Genomic DNA, 17,065 nt, shown 5'->3' on the forward strand with positions numbered 1-17,065 from the left:
GCACCTGCCTCCTTCCGTAGGCGAGTCCGGCCGGCAGCGCCTCAGGGACAGCGGGAGGGGCGGGAGACCGACGGCGTGAGGGGAGACGAGAGCCGGCGCGTTACCCGCGCTGGCGGAGGGATCTCTCCGCGGGGTGGGCGGCCCGCTGAGGGGAAGCGGCCGCCTGAGGGGAAGCGGTGGCGCGAGGTAACCAGCGTTCGAAGCGGCGGTCCCGCCCGCTGGGGCGGGCAAGGGGCGGGCGCCCCGGGGGTCGCCTGGGCGAGGCTTAGCGGAGGGGATGCCCGGCGTTGAAGGACGAGAGGGCTCGGTGCCCCCTACGCTGTTCTCCTGCCCGCTGCTGCGCCCCGGGGCCCCGCGGGCTTCTCCTCAGAGACTCCGTGCGGGCCGCTCTCTCTCCGACCGGCCCAAAGGCGAGGAGGTAGCGAATTGTTCTGGTGTCCTTCTGCAGTCTGTTCGCAAAGGTGGCCCCAGGGCTGCTTGTTGTAGAGGGGCAGGGCGAGGCCATGGACCGCGGTGACTCCACGTCCTGCTACGAGCAGAGCTGAAATAATTAATTTGCTTTTCTACAAAGCACCTGCCAGGCCACCCACTCCTGGCACCTGCTGCACTGCTCAGCATAACATCTGGCTGCTGCTTTGTATCACTTTAAAGTCTAATTTCTGTCCATAAATAAAAATATACTAAAACAGATGGCTCTTTGGTATTCTGTATCCTGTAGTCCTCTGAGGAAGTTCTGCCTAGGAGCACAACCATTAAACCAACTAACCCTTCTGCGCCCACTTCTCCATCTGTAACAGCAGGAGAGGGGTGCTTATGTAGTTAATGGTGTGCAAACCTACATTTTTCTAAACCTTCCTCTCTCGTTTCCATCCTCCCAGAAAGAGATTTTTGTGAGGAGTGCTCTCGGTAATATAATTGCCATATCCGTAGCGTATCTGGCCTTTTAGATGAACAAAACAATCATCCAACGAGTCGTTTTCTTCATTTTCTAGGAGCTGAAACAAACATTTGTGAAATGTATTTCACCCACATGTATTTTCCCACCTTTCTCGCATTAGAGCCAGCCACTTTCCATAGATCCAACAGCTTTTCACTACCTATAATGCTAATGAATTAATTCAGTTGTCTTGTGCTACCAAAAATTCTTCTTTTTTTTTTTTTTTGTCAGTAAACACTCTCACCTTTATAAATTCGAGGTGCCTGGTGGAGAATTAGCATTTTACCAAAGAACATCTGAAGCAATTTCATAGCACCAGGCTACATTTACATGAAGTTAAGTTATGACCGCAATCCCACAGATCTTTTAAAACATTGATTTAAATAGGATTGAGAAGATGAAATAACTGATTTGAAAAGTGTGTCATTGCAATTTGTTACATTTTTTTTAATGAACTTGGTTATAAAATGCTGATTTTTAAAATGACGTGGTGATTTCACAGCAAACATTATAGGCAAAAACCCCCAACTACTGGCAAGAAAAGCTCTCAAACACAAAAACCTGACATATCAGTGGGCATTTGTTTATTCAAAAAGACAAAATAAGGTAATAGGATTGCTGGTCTCACTGGGAAGCTCTTTCCAACTTACGTAAACAGACATTTGCTACAATAAGAGATTAAAGCTTTATGCTAATCTGATAGTAATACAGAAAATTTAAAAATGGTTTTAGCAGCAAACTCAACATTAAATAGTGAATGTCTCTATGTCTAGTACATTATTTTACAACAAGCAAAACTTCTTTGCTGACTCAGGGCAAGAACTCAAGTCTCCCAACATAGAAGACTGCATCTAACCACTGCTGCCTAATCTGATTTTGCTTGTCAGAGCTCCTTCGTTTACTTGGAAGTAATACATATTAGCCCAAAATGGTAAACCACTCCAGTGGCTCATTGGGGAACTGCGATACATTCAAGTTTCCTGACTAAATGAGGCAGAGCAGGGTCAGTGTGTTTCTGGATGTCTATATGAAGATCTAAATAATTTATTTCTCAAAGAACCTTCTGAGCACCTATAAAAAGTGAAAAGGTGTTGGGGAGTGGAAGAAGCCCCAGCCTGAAATAGGGGAAGATTGTTCAAAGAAGGACCTCTCTATTATATACTGTGCAAATGTACCTGTAAAGAAAGATTATATACTTACAGGTTACTTACAGATTTGTTAACAGTAATTTTCATCCCCTTCACTGTAAATATGTTTAACTTCTTCAGCTGTTTCTTCTCTCAGAAATATGAAGTATTGCTTGTACACACTATTTTATAACAGTGTTTCATCTATTATTGACAGATAATTTGCCCTGACAAAAATGTTATGGATGGAGAAACAGAGACAAGTATCTAGATCTGAGGGAAAAAAAGCACCACTTCAGATCTGTTCCATGGTAAGTTAGCAAGTCTAAGTTCTCTTTCTTTACTGTTACTTGTTGCATCTATGCTTTTCCTGGTAGACCTGGAGACAGATCATCTAGCATTTATCCGCATTTGAAAGAGCTTATTCATAGCACATGAAGGCCTCCAGTGAAAACAGCATACCAAAAAACCAGCTTGACAACACACTAAGAGAAGCAGCAGTAACTTAACAACATAGCCTACACAGCCTTCTCCATTCAAAGAGATCACTGATTTGTATGAAACAAATGTTCTGGCATTACTATCTGGAGATATAAACAACTTGTAAACTTCCACATCCAATTCTCTTGAATCAAAGAAAATTTTCAGATTCCATTTGTGTTATTACTCACAATTTATCTCAGATGATTTGGTTCCAAAACAAAGGCATATCTTGTGCAAATTTATTTTCCACTCACCCTCTCCTTTTAGTAGTGACTTAATTTCTTCACAAAGAACAAGACTACTCCATATTTGGAAGGTGAATTAAGACAAAAAGATTCTTACAAAGGAACATTGAACCATTTCCTCTTCCAAAGACATTAGAAATGTCAGATTTATGAGTGCAGTCACATGTCAAGGCAGTGATACAGAAAAGAAAAAAAAAAAAGATTTATGTTCCTTGCCATTACAAATTACAATAAAAAAAAAAATCATTCAACTCTAATATAGAACTTTGTATTCCAGAGATCTTGAAGTATCTTAGAAATAAGATAGCTAACATCCTAGAAAACTGGCAACAGGGCACAAAGAAAGGATGTAACTTGTCAAGGTTAGTTGCAGACCTGAAAAAAGAATAAACTTCAAATAGGGTACGATGAGCTTCAGCCCAAAGTAGCACTGGCATATCAGACTATAGCTCACCTCCAAAAACTAGGTTAACCCCAAATGAACTTAATCAGTAAAATTTTGGGCTATCCAAATTGGAACTACAGTCAAATCAGCAATACTAGTGTTAACTTTGTCTAGTGAGAGGATGAAAATCTACTTCTGACACTTCTGTCTACAATCGTTAACTAACAACTTGAACTTAAATAAACCACCAGTTGTTTAAGGAGGAAATCCATTGCAAATTGCCATTTACCTTTCAAGCTATGCACAGGAGGGAAGTGAAACTATAATTCTGAAATTGAAGAACAGATTTTTTTAAAACTCACTTGGCTTTAGTTTATATTTATTTTCAAGTAGTTTTCACTTTATTTTTACAAGAGCACGTAGTGTGAGCTGAAGCTAGCATAATACACATTTACACAGCAGGTACATGAACAGCTCTTCTTAACTCTGGTTGGGAGGGTCTATTTCCTTCTTGCTTTGCATTTCTTTCATACTTTATATGATCATCTCTGAAATGTCCTATAATAAAGAGATAGGTCAACTGAGATAAATTCAGGGGAAACAAGGTAATAAATTCTGAACAAACTGGAAGCAAACATGACCTATAGGAACAACATATCAGTAAAGGATTTGCAGTCATGAGTAAAATTGATTCAGTGAACAGGGCTAGGGTGTCCTTTTTCTCCTGAGTGCAACAGCAGTGACCATGAAACATTAACTAGACTCTCAGTGAACTATTTTCCACTTCCTTGGAGGGTGCAGGCTCCTTTTAGCACAAGGTGAAAACCAAAATATTCATATATCTGTGACTTACTACCTAGTAAGCCATAATGGCTAATTTATACATTAAATTTATCTTCGAGCAAAGCTATTTTCCTAACAAAGATTGCCTTTTAAGTTACAGTGAAGGAAAAGTCCACATCTCCCAGTACAGTCTTATTACAGTTAAAATGCTTTTTACCATGCTCCTACTTTTCTTCCCTGTCTCCCTCCACACACACACACACGGCCCCTCCAAGAACTTTTGGAGTACAGAAAAGCAAAATCAAGTCACTGGTACCTTCATGGAAATACCACCTTCTAAGCTGCTGAGATCTTTGAAAGCAAGTATGTGTGCTTTGTGTAACTCATCTACCTCATTGTACCCAGTCATTGCGTAAAAGTACATAATGATCCTGATTAAACTTGTCTTCTGGGAATCCATCAGAAGTTCTTCCTGCTCTGCACCTTCCTTTAATTTGTGTCTCTCTGATAACATTTATCAGGTATTGACATCCCTGACTGAGCAAACAGTTTACCTCAGATTACTGCCTGTTTTGTGCACTTACGGAATTCACAATGTTCTTTTTCTTGGAAGCCGTATTTAAACACAGGCAGTCACTCACTGCACTTCTGTATTGGTGTTTATTCTTTCCTTTCCTTCACTTTCTTTTAAGTTAATTTACTTTCTAAATAGAAACATCCATTCCAGGTCAAAGTCAAGGTGCAAAAGTATCTTTTACTTTGTCTCTACTACTGATAGGTGGAAGCAACTGTGACCTTTCTGAAGAAAATAAAAAAAACAAAAACAAAAACAAATAAAAGAATTGGTCCATAACACTGCAGGCAAGGAGGAACAAAATAGGCAGCAGCAAGTATGCTGATGCTGTAGCAAGTGAGATGGTTTGTCTTCTGCTGGATATTAAAATAGCTTAGTATAACAAAAAGTGCAGTTAACGCTTTTAAGTGCTAAGTTCAACAACTCTTCCAGACCACAAAGCACAGTAAATCTTATGAACATGGAGGGATAGTTGAAATTCAAACATAAAAAATAGCAAGTAGCAAGAAGTTATGGAGAGGAAAGCAATAAAAAGCAGAAGAATATTGGCACCAGATGCCCTTACCTTCTCTTTGCTCCCCTCTCCTTCGGTGAACAGTCCTCCACAGAAGTAGCAGATCTGGGGTCTGGACAAACACCATCCAGAAACATGGTTAGAGCCAAAAAGAATGTGTACTGCCAAGTTAGTGTCAGAGCTTGTGTTGACAGCTGTGAGGTTTGCAGGAATTCATTCCTCCAGAAGTACAGGCAAGCTCCTCTTTTGCACTGAGCAGGCAGCAATCTTCATCCCATAGGCAGATACTCCCTGAGACATCACTGGAGCATTCTAGACACCAAAAGGTTATTCCCAAGAATTATTTACACTTCAGTATGCCTCAAGAGCTGTTTTCTAAAGAGATCTCAGGGTTAACAGGGTAAATACCTTATTCTGCATGAGGAGTTTAAGAAAAAAATGATAGTTTAGAAAAAACAACAGAAAGAGAAACTAGAAGTAAGCTAGGAACAGAGGATATTTCCAAACAAATTCAGAAAAAAAAAAACAGATAAAGTTGGAACAGCAGACTTGTGTGAGGTTTACTTTAGAAGCAACATTTATTCATGTTGTTTCTTCACATACACAAAACCAACACTAACTTCCACAGTTTTCAGCTGTATATTCACTGAACAAGTGGTACCTGGAGCTTCTGCACCATACGTAATTGTGCAAGGAACAAGGCTGCCATATGCTTCTCTGTTGCATATGCACAGCCTGCCCTTTGGCTTTCAAAACAAAAGGGCCACAAGAGCAAAGAATAGCATTGGACACAAAAGTTCAAGTATTCTTTGTGTACCTAGGTAAACTCAGTATGTCTGTATGCATCCAGATTTGAATTCCATGTCCTCGAAACATCCCACAGATGCAAATATATCAGATACCTGCTTTAGCTAACACTGCACTGTCGTGAAGGAGATGGAAGATTCATATGTAAGCTAATTTTAGGAACAATAAGTAGTCAACCTTGTAACAAAATATTTATTTTGTAAATTAAATACAAAGTACACAGAAAACAAGAAGGATTCCTCCATGAGAGTGGAAAACAAGTGGTTGGCAGAACATCAGCTCGATGCATTTGCCATAACCAAACAGAGCTAGCCTATGTTACCAGAAATTCTTAAAGTCTGTTGTGCATCTCGTTTAAGACTACATTATTATCAGCAAAAGGAAAAATCTTAGACCGGTTCAGAAGCATCCGTAACATTTAATATCTTTTCCACCTATGTCACTTTTTGCCGCTCACTTAACTCAGGCTAAACAACAAGCTAATCAAGAATATCGATGTCACTTAAGTATTTGCACTTTTTTTCAGTACAGTAAGACTCAGGTACAGAGCATTTAAATTCAATTCAGAATGTGCATTTCCTTTTCAAAGGCTTCCTTGCAAGGCAAGGCAATATTCAAATCTGTTATCATGCCGAATAGGAACCACCGGATAAGGAGAGTATACAATTCTAAGTAATACTGCTATGCATCAGCACAGGGAGTACCCCGTCACCTTCTCCTTCCAAAGGACCAAGTCTAAAGCTTCAATGGGACCATTACTTCTCTTTTAAAACAAGTCAGTGAAGTTGTCCTGAATTACGAACATAATTCTGGTTCCTGCTCACATTGATTTGAATTCCAGTGATTACGAAGTTACAGACATCTTTGTCAACAAAATTATTCATTTGTAGTTTTTCTTAGTATATATATTCATTACATTATTTTCTTTTTCAGTTAAATATTTCTTTTCCTTTCAATTAAGAGTTAAGGTAGCACTAAGGCTGAGAGTACTATAGTAGAAGTATACAACTGTTGAACTACAAGAGAAGTCTGATACAGGAGTATCAATGAATGTAAAACATAAATCCATTCTACTAATAACCTCACATCATCAGTACAATTGTGCTTTTAATTTGTGTGGTTTTAATGGAAAAATGCTATAGTAGATACACTAATGCACTCTTAATTGGAACAAAATCAAATATATAATTATTTACTCTAGGAGAGAGTCCAAAGGCTACAGAGAACTGGAGACTGAGAAGTCTCTGTCCAGAGACAGGAAGAGACTGCAAAGAGAGGAGGTAGGAACAGCAAACTTTTATACTTGTAAGGGCTGAAATTCAGTTTACCACATGATTATTAGGGAACAAAAATGTTTAAACCTATAAGATAGAATCTGATGTAGAAAAAGAGAAAATGACAATACAGATAGACATCTGCATCCTTTAAGGTAATGACCTCAACAGATACTTCTGTGCTGTTCAATTGAGAGCAATAGTCTGTTCTTCTGGTTTCAAAAATGGTTACTTAACCAATCTGCAGTTTGCAGCCAAGGACATTTAGCATAGATACAAAACAAAAAAACTAATGGTAAACATAATACTTGGAACAGTCTAGCAAGCTTGTGAACTCCTTTCTCACTTGAAGTGCAGGAGGCAGAAGTTAACCAAACTCCAAATATATATATCCTTTGATGTCCAAAAGTAGGATTTAGAGAACATATCAGTCTAGAAAGGTATAAGAAGAGATACTAAAGCTTGATTATTTTAATTAATAGAAAGGGCCACTGACATGTAGAAAAAGGTTTCAACATGTAAATTATGCTCATTTTGGCACAAACTAAAGATTCAGATTGATCTGAAAACAGTTATCTCCTGACTTTTCTTCTGCAGTTTCCAGTTTTTAATGGTCTGTAAGTAGCCTACTGTCAAAAATAAATGAATTTGACACTACTGAGGCAGCTGGCATGCCTGTCACCACACTGGAAGAGTCACTGCTGTTGTCAGACAAATGAGCTGCAGTAAAGTATATTCATACTTCTAGTGAAGAAACTATTTTAAAGGTTTCTTGATTGGAGTTATTTAGTAGAAAGTGTAGGTCTAAAACCAACAAAGTTATCCATTTGATATCTCAAAATTCACAGCTCACTTTCACTGAAATCCTGTTGGCCAGGCGTCCAATGAAATCTATTCCACAAAAATACAAAAACAATTATAAAAATATTAAAACAAGCAGCCCTAACATTTGTTGAGAATGTAGTGCAATCTTACGAGACTCAGTTTCATTATTTCAATTCGATTAGCTGTGCAATAACTTTAATACTTGGGTTAGTGTATTACTAGCAGAGCGTCCCAAATGGACAAATTTACAGATAGAAAGGTGCAGTAACAAACGAATAAATGTACTGGCCAGCATAAACTGCTAAGCTTTGTTGTGTCCTCCTCCATCATTCTGAAACAGCCATTTCTTGGAATGCTGATCAGTGCAACCATACTCAGAACCCTGCAACTGAAAGACTTTAGCATTTGCAACATTGCTCTAAACACACTTAAACAATATTGGGAGAATATATTACATTATGATTGTTTAAAAACAAAGTTTTCGAATGATCACTCATTCACAAGCTTTTAAATACAAGTTTATTACAGAAATTATTTTGAACAAAAAGGCAACAGTATCTGTTGTGATTTAAAAAAAAAAAAAGTAACATTGTATTCATGCCCTAAAAGGTGAACTGAAGAAATGCTACAGGTATTTCTTCTGCTATCATTCTGTGATTCTTTCTAGTATGGATTAACTCACATCTGCATCACAAGAATTAAGTATGAACACAGTCCCCTTCCATGCTTCTCTCCAGAAAGTGCTGCATATTAACAGAAAATATTGCAGACAAACCACAGTTCTATTCATTCTGCAGTATTGGAACCAGTGTCTAGGAAAGAAAAAAGAAAGTGTGAGTAATATCCCCAACTACAGTTGAGGTTAAATTAAAGAGAACCAATACCATTGTATAATACCTTCCCCAAGCATTTTACAACATGTTCTGTACCTACTCAATTCCCTCCACTCCTCTCAACGTGATACAAGAACTGCTTGTGCTGTTTCACTTCAGCTAGCAACATTGAAAAGCGCCTCCACAACACTTCAAGGTTGTGCACACACATCATTTGCTATTAAGGCACTGAAAATACAAGCAGCTTTGCTTTAACTTGTGGTGTGACACAAACACATGGCTAAATCACAGGATCTACTAATGAGAAAGCGGTTTGCACAGCCAGTAGCGTAAGCTCCTATGGAGTGTGGGCTATAGTTTATTATGCATTTTGAAACAGACGCAAAAATGAGCATGATCTTCACAAAACAACTGAGAGCAATTCTCTGTTCTAAACTTTTGTCAGGATCACCTATTAACACCAGTGCAATTTCTGGTATTCCTAGCATTACTGCCTTCTTGCTCTTAGAGCTATGGAAAAAATACATAACTTGGATATGGACAAAAACAAGTCAGTGTTTACTATGTTCCTTTAGCAAGTCAACTTCTTGTGGGAAAAAAAAGGCCGTTAATAGCGACTTTAATTCACCCAGTTCTTTAAATCTTATTTGCATACTTTATCAACAGTGAAAAAGATTAATACTTGGAAAGTAAGGTTTCCTCTACTAGATATAGCAAGCATACAAAAAAAAAAAAAAACCAAACCCAAAACAGAATAAGATTATATGCTTGGCTAATACCAGGAGTTGAGCAAACAATGTATTCTGTCAACTCTTCAGAACTACAAGTTGAAGCGACCACTGTAACCATGCCAGGATCAGGAAGCCATGAAGAACCTGCTTCAGAGGTCTAGGGTATTTTTAAACAAAGCCTTTTCCATCCTCAGTTCTTCCTTTTAGTGACAATCCCCGGGTATGAAACAAGAGGCACTATTTCACACATCTTTAGCAACATTCTGCCACATTGATGGTTTTAAAAGTTATAAACCAATTTGCCACAGAAGTCATTAAATGACTTTTTCTAGCAAAGAATTTCAAGGAACATTAACAAATGTAATCCAGTCAAGCAGATATGGAGCATAAACTCCCATAAGCACTATACATACAGTGGGGCCTGTTCAGCAATATATAAATCTTATAATATTATTTGCAAATGCTACCACAAGTTTTTCATGTGCTTGGGTCCCCTACGATCAAATCCAGCAAACAAATGCTTAGACAGTTTGCTCAGACTGATGAAGCAGTCCTTGAATTCAATAAAACATGGTGCTGTTCTAACAAACAGGTTTAGTACCAGAAAAATCACCACACAGAAATTCAATTAAGATTACTTCCGACTTTCTAATCGCTCTAGTAGTATGTGCTTCCCAACAACAGGTGTAAAGCAGTGTCTTAACACATTCCTATTTCAGTGTTTATAAGTTAGGGAATCATTTAGCTTGCTTTTGTTTAATTTCTCGTCTTATGTAAAAGGGAGTGCAGAGCCCTGCTTTTGTCTGAACAGTATAATCAATCTAGCTTTAATTAAACATTTGGTCGAAGCTTTCTATAAATGATCAAGTCTTGTGTCTCAGCTTATTATGTAACTTATTCCATACTTACTTTTTCCATCACATGCCACAATTTTCACTTTATCCACTTTCACAAGTTCAGTGACCTCCCTAAATTCAACATCATTCAGTACAAATGTCCATACGTTGTCACAGAACCTGTATGTATTCAGAGACCCCTTTAAAAAGACAAGAGACATTTTCTATAGGATGCACCCCAACAGTAACAGAAAATATGATGTTTACTATCTACTGAACCACATATCTTCTAGAACTAAGGCTTCCCACAAAGCCAACTGTGAACCTGAATGCACACAAACTCGACAAGCAAGCAATTCTGAGGAAAACTCTAGTTTAAATGCCCTCCAGTGGCTGAAATTTTCAAGACCACGTAGTGATGTTATATCTATCCAAGGGGAAACTTCACAAATATGCTAAAAAGTTTTATAACCTTTCTAATGTGTGCAAAGCATCAGTATCAGAAAAGTTTTCTTAAAACATGGGCCACAAGAAAAATCCAGTTACAGCAGTGATCATAACAAGATGAGAATTCTGCAATTATTTAAATAAAACAATAGTTTAAATAAAAATTATGACAAAACTGACCTATGTGACATAAAGGGGTATCCCTCATTTTTGATGTATTACTGAAGATGTGGTATGTCAAACTTTTGGGTTTCATCTTCACATATTTTAAGCTGATACTCTTGAACTTAAGCTCTAAGTAACATTTTTTTTCATTTATCCACTAAACACATTCTGTATAGTTTTCTATACTGTTACATACACAAAGCAAGTTAAGTGTGTTAGAGAAAAGAAGTTACGCTCTTTTTAACATATCTGTATTGTTTAAAAATCTAAAATCTTAAGAGCTCGCTTCATTAATGTGTTCTGCATAGACTGCAGAGCAAGTATTAGGACATAAGTTAACAGGACAACTGGTTGTTTTGGTGTTTTTTCTTTCTCAAAATTACATTCAAGGTGATGTTTAACAATTTGCTGGCTATCTGGCATTCAGTAGGGTGGCTGACTGGGAAAACCCCAGACTTATTTTCCTATGTTTCCTAGAGAAAATAGCTACAAAGTGATCCAGTGACTTGTGTAAGAGTAAATCTACAACTCTTAGTCTCTCTCTCTATCTCATTATAGATGCGGCTGAAAACGTGGCTTCATCTCATTTCTGCTAGGTATAACTAAGAGAAGGAAAAGTTTTCCTCCTCATCTGCAAGACTCTGAAAATGGCACCACTACCCATCAAAGAATTTCCCCCTTCCCCTGTGGTCATCTGCCCACCAAATCTGTTTCTGATTTTTGCATTCCCTAAAAAAATCCCTGACAGAATAAGATGATTAACAAAACAACAATTGCATACAGAATATACATGGAAACAGTCATTATTTCAAAGTCAAAATGAACTCTCTTAAGTTTTCGCTTACAGCACACAGCTTTTAACTACACTCTGCATCAACGCTTATTTGCTGTACCTCATGTACAGTATATACACTTTATATATATAAATATATATACTTCTCTTACCCTGAAATTGACTCTGTTCCTAACTCGTTGTGCCAGTGCCGAATTTATAGCTTTATCAAACTGAAGTAGCACCTGAAGAGCCAGCTGAGGCGTGATTTGCTGTGACTAAAGTAGTTTTAAAAAAAAAAAAAATTGAGTTGTTTCAAAGTAAACTCAAAAATGCAGTATGAATTAAAAACTTCAAAACAGTTAATGTGAAGCGGATTTCTAGAAGAACAATTTACAGAAGTTTTATGTATTTACTTCTGTTTTGCATTTTAACTCTAAGAGAAGAAACGATGTGCTAACGTGATTTTTTTTGTGCTACACAAAGATTTCTTCTGATAAATGCTCATTGGAAACAACCAGATGAGCAGGAAATTGATTACAATGTTCCAGATCAATCTGGCTGTTCATTTACTGGGCCACGCAACAGAGGATTAGCCACTTACATAAAACATCTTTCTTCGTCTAGAGCATTAAGAAAAAGGTTTTCCTTGTGAACGGAATACCAGTTGGCCACAAGTACCCTGACACAGCAACCACAAAGCCGTTTTAAAAACTAACCTCTGTCTTTATAAGCTTATTGCCCAGACCCTAAACCCCACACGCACCTGTATGAGCTCATCCAGACTCTCCTGAAGACTGTTCCCCAGCGTGGTGTTTCTGTACAACTGATACGCCATGATGAGATGGGCTGGACACCTTCCTGATCATCCACAGCTCTGGACGCCTGTTAGAGCCTCACTCTCATTTAAAAAAAACCAAAAAAAACACAAAACCAACAACAACAAAAAAAAAAACCAAAACACAAACAAACTAACTAAAAACCACAACAGAGCCCTTAATGTACGACGCACAGCAAGAACAAACAGAATTCCAAAACTCACTGCGCAAGCACTGACCGGCAACTACGAGCGCTCAAGAGCGCAAAGCATTAACGACCGGGAGGAACACCGGGCCGACACCGACAGGCACGGAGGGGACGCGCCGGGATGGGGCCGTCTTTGTTCATCGCCCCGTAGCCTTCCCATCCCATCCCCGTCCCGCCGCGGCGCCGGGAGCGCGCTTAGGGAAGCCGCGACAGGAATTTCAGGCAAGCGCTGGGGACTGAGCGCCGTCGCGAGCCGCCCGCGCCGCCTCCCAGCGCGGGCCGGGCCCCACCGCGCCCCGGCCCCGCAGCGAACCCGGGAAGGTGCCGGCGGCCGCGCCGCCGCCGCGGGCAGCTGCAGCCCCGGCCCGCAGCGGACCGGTGGCCGGCCCCGCACGAAGGGGCAAGCCGCGCAGGCAGCGCCGACCCCAGCCCGGGGCTCCCGCTCAGAAAAACCCCCTCCAGCCCCAGCCTCACCCGCTGCGAGCGCTCGGAAGAGGCAGCGGCCCCTCCTCGGCCGCCCGTGGCCCGGAAGCGGAACGGCAAAGGCGGGAGCTGGGCCGCGCCTCCGCCCGCCCCCCGGAGCTGGAACCGGGCAGCCGCCCCCGGTGCGGAGCCGCCTGCCCCCGGGGCGAGGGAGGCGCCGGGGAAGCGGCGGCGGCCGCCCGTCGAGGCGCACGGCTTTCCCGGCGCAGCTCCCTCTGCATCCGTAAAACACCGAGTCAGTGTTGACTTTTTGAAATTCTACAATAACGACCAGCGAAAACGTCTGTATTTCCGGGTCTGTTTACCTATTTAAAGAACTGAAATCCATGCCCTCCTTAAGCTAAGCTTAACCCGTTCTCCTCTAACACTATACTCCAACCTGTACTAACTGCCAAAAGCCTTTGAAATATTCAACTCCAAAACTATCTTCAAAATAATTGTTAAATTTCACTGCGACTAGTCGACTGGCACCTACAATGCTTTGGGAACCAAATTTAAGTTTCATGGTTTTAACAGGGAGCTGGTGGTGTGCACAATCACAAAAGGGTCTCATACTATCTATACATTCCTAAGCGCCAAAATAAAACATTCAGACCTTTTCCAAAGATATTTATTGCATATAGGATTTATTTATTTTTCCTAATTAAAAAGTTTCCTGTAAATATTAACAGCTAGCACATTCAGAACTGTGTTTATCACATTACTCCATGACACCTTGGAACAAACAGAAAACACAAGCTCTTTCAAAAAGAAAGGATCATAGAGGTAGGTGAAGAGTCTTGTACTTACATAGGTTTATATTAAAGGAGCAAAGGAAAATAGTCATATCTGTGAAGAATATTAATAGTCAATTTAAGCTAGTTATATACGATTCACAACTTAAATTTTGGCATGACTACTGCAGCTTTTGTTAAACACTGCACGTTTCCCGTATCACACATATTGAAGTTTACTGATACTAATAGACAATGTCTTAACCCTTCTACCTACCATTCAACTAGTAGAGCACCCTACTAGTTGGGCTTTTAATAAAAAGGCTTTGTTGAGATGACTGAGTAAGAAACACTGCAGAAAGAGCCACTGGGAAAATAAGCATGTCTTCCTTGATTTTTTTTTTTTTTTAATTACTAATCTGGAATTCCATGTCATAAATATTAACTAGCAGCTGAGCAAGCTAGAGTAAGGAGCATGGTAAGATAAGGACTTGACTTTCTGAAACACTCCAGTAGCTTCTCAGATCATTTTCAATACAAAAAAAAATCAGTATATTTAAACATCAGTATGCTTAAATGAGAGTAAACTGGGCAGTACAAATTGCAAAACTGAGAAAAGATCTAGTTAAGCAAAGAATAGTTTTCATTTCACTGATCTCAGTCATGCTTGATGGGAATGATGAAACACTAACACAACTGCACCCTCTCTTCACTTCACAAATGCCCTTTTTTCCTGTTAGCTCAATACAGGGAACAAGATGTGATAAGGGAACCAATGTAGTTCAACTTACAATTCTGAAGCTAGCTGCAAAATCTGTCTTTCAGAACATGAATATTTAAATATTCCTTGTATTTCAGAGTACTACTCTGCCTAAACTAGGTATCCTTAAAAGTATAATTAAAGCCCTTAGTTCAAGCCTCTCCGACAACCAGTCGGTGAAACAAATCCTCTAGAGAATGACCTGCATCCACAAGGATTGAGTAAGAATTTTCACTGAAAGCTTTGTAAGACTTCTGCAGTTACAAAAAGCACACAAGCTGTTATCTCTCTCCCCTTTGTTCCTCGTATGAGACTTTCTGAGGGAGACTGGAATGACTTGAGAATTCAAATCATCTCCAAAAAACAACAGCTTTCATAAAAGATGCATTTAAGCCACCTTTTTACATAATAAACACCGTAGAAATCTGTAGGATACACAGACAAAAATCTGACACTAGAAAAAATAGCGCTTTCACCAAGAAACTTACTTCTTTGTAACAGATTTAGTTTAGAAAGTGCCCATTCACAATTTAGTTCCATTATTTTCTGTTAATATAGACATTTCAGTAGATGACACAGTGAAGCTGACACATGACTAGGCACGAATGCAACCCTCTTCTCCTTATGACACACTTCGAAGTCATTTCATAAACAATTCCATTACCAACACCATGTAATTTAATCAAAGTCTGACACAAATTAACTGTTGAAAGGTTCTGAGCTGTCATTAGAGCATTAAAGTACGTGATGCAACAAACTTGCTGAAACATGCTAACAAATATAGGTTATATACCAAATTGCGTGCAATTCGGAATTACTGTTTCTCAGTACAAAGTTCCTCACAGCAAGAAGTACTACTCTTCACTGAAAATAAAGGAAAAAAATGCTAAACTGCATTGTTATGAGCAAGGTTACATATTATTCTAACTAGTTCTAAGCTTTTTGGAACTAAAAATTCTCCATTTTAACATTCCAGAACCTCAAAGACTTCGATCTGCTTCAGCACTAAGTCCTTATACATCGCTCTCCACTACTTTCCAACAGAACAAGGCTTTGCCGTACTACACAGAATTTCAAAAACCTTCAAGCAATCTAGAGTCTGCTCACATCAGTTTTTAATGACACCTTCTCCAAAACACCTTTGCCACTTCTGAACACTTTCCCTGTTGTAGATGTACAAAATGTCACATCCAAACACAGAGGCCCAAACATCTCTACTTCAGTTGCGCACAGTAACAACAAAAGATAACTAATGAGTTATTATCACATACATATATATATACACAAACTAATGAGACTGCCAAATCAAAGGTAAGTTAGTGACTCATGACATTATCTTTTCTTGACAGGGCTCAAACGGTGTTCTAGCAACGTGAGTTTTACTTTTAGAAGGAAGTGCCATTGAAAGGTGAATTCCCTGCAATACTGTATCTTATCCCAAAATGATTCAGGTTTTGAAATAACTTTTATTAAAGTATGACATTCTAACTTTTCATGTTTTTAAACACTAAAATATATTAAATTACTTTATAGATTTAAAAATATAAGTTTGACAAAAAGTTACCCATTTGTGTTCAAGATAACTTTGGGACCTCTTCGCTTTTTGTAAACATCTACCTCACCATTAAATGATGAGTTGCAAAAGGTCAGAAGAGAATAATTCTTTAGTACACCTGTTCCTCAAGCTGCGTATCTTTAGGGACAAGGATAGTTGTGCTGTATACTCCTTCACAAGAACTTATACTAGAGAAATAAACCGTTAAGAAAGCACATACACGTTTCCAAAAGAAAAAGTACTGCTGCAGCATGAAACTGTAGAATCACTCAGCCACCAGGAAAGACAACAGTAACAATCCCATCATTCGATAATATGGCCTATACAGAGGACTGGCTACTCTATACTGCACTATACACATCGGAAGCAACAGCATATCTGTAACTACAATCCTCCCACTAGGAACATGATTTTACTAAGAATAATACTTTTTAAATGAGGAAAAATTTGAAATGAGATGATCAGAATGCTTAGTATTAGGACTCACACAGAATCAGTAAAAATCAGGAAGGCTTACAGGTTTCCATGTTCACACACTGCCCTGTGAATGCATCAGAAGAAAACAGGCTGCAAGTGTTCAATTTACTGACTGGAACTTTACATTAATCTGGGTCAATACCAAAACTGAAGCAGGAGATTAGACGGCCCCAAAGAAACTGTTTGCATTTGTGTTGTGCTTTCAGAGCAAGATCCGAACCTGATGAAATGGATGCAAGGCAACTTGAAATAGCATTGCCTGTTGAAAGAGAATATCCTGCATATTAATCTCCTTGAAACTGTGATACAGAAC

General features: G+C 39.1%; 1 protein-coding gene across 1 annotated transcript; it reads right to left on the minus strand.

The window, feature by feature from the left end:
- Positions 1–8,479: 8,479 nt before the first annotated feature.
- GTF2A2 (general transcription factor IIA subunit 2) lies at positions 8,480–13,267 on the minus strand. Its single transcript, XM_086620342.1, has 5 exons — positions 13,239–13,267; positions 12,505–12,639; positions 11,912–12,016; positions 10,428–10,554; positions 8,480–8,766 (listed from the first exon to the last, which is right to left on the minus strand). The coding sequence occupies exons 2-5, from the start codon at positions 12,574–12,576 to the stop codon at positions 8,741–8,743; spliced, it is 330 nt and encodes a 109-aa protein (XP_086476468.1). The 5' UTR covers positions 12,577–12,639; positions 13,239–13,267; the 3' UTR covers positions 8,480–8,740.
- Positions 13,268–17,065: the final 3,798 nt, after the last annotated feature.

This window comes from Tauraco erythrolophus, chromosome 14 (genome assembly GCF_009769465.1).
Source record: "Tauraco erythrolophus isolate bTauEry1 chromosome 14, bTauEry1.pri, whole genome shotgun sequence".
In the NCBI taxonomy this organism is placed as follows: Eukaryota; Metazoa; Chordata; class Aves; order Musophagiformes; family Musophagidae; genus Tauraco; species Tauraco erythrolophus.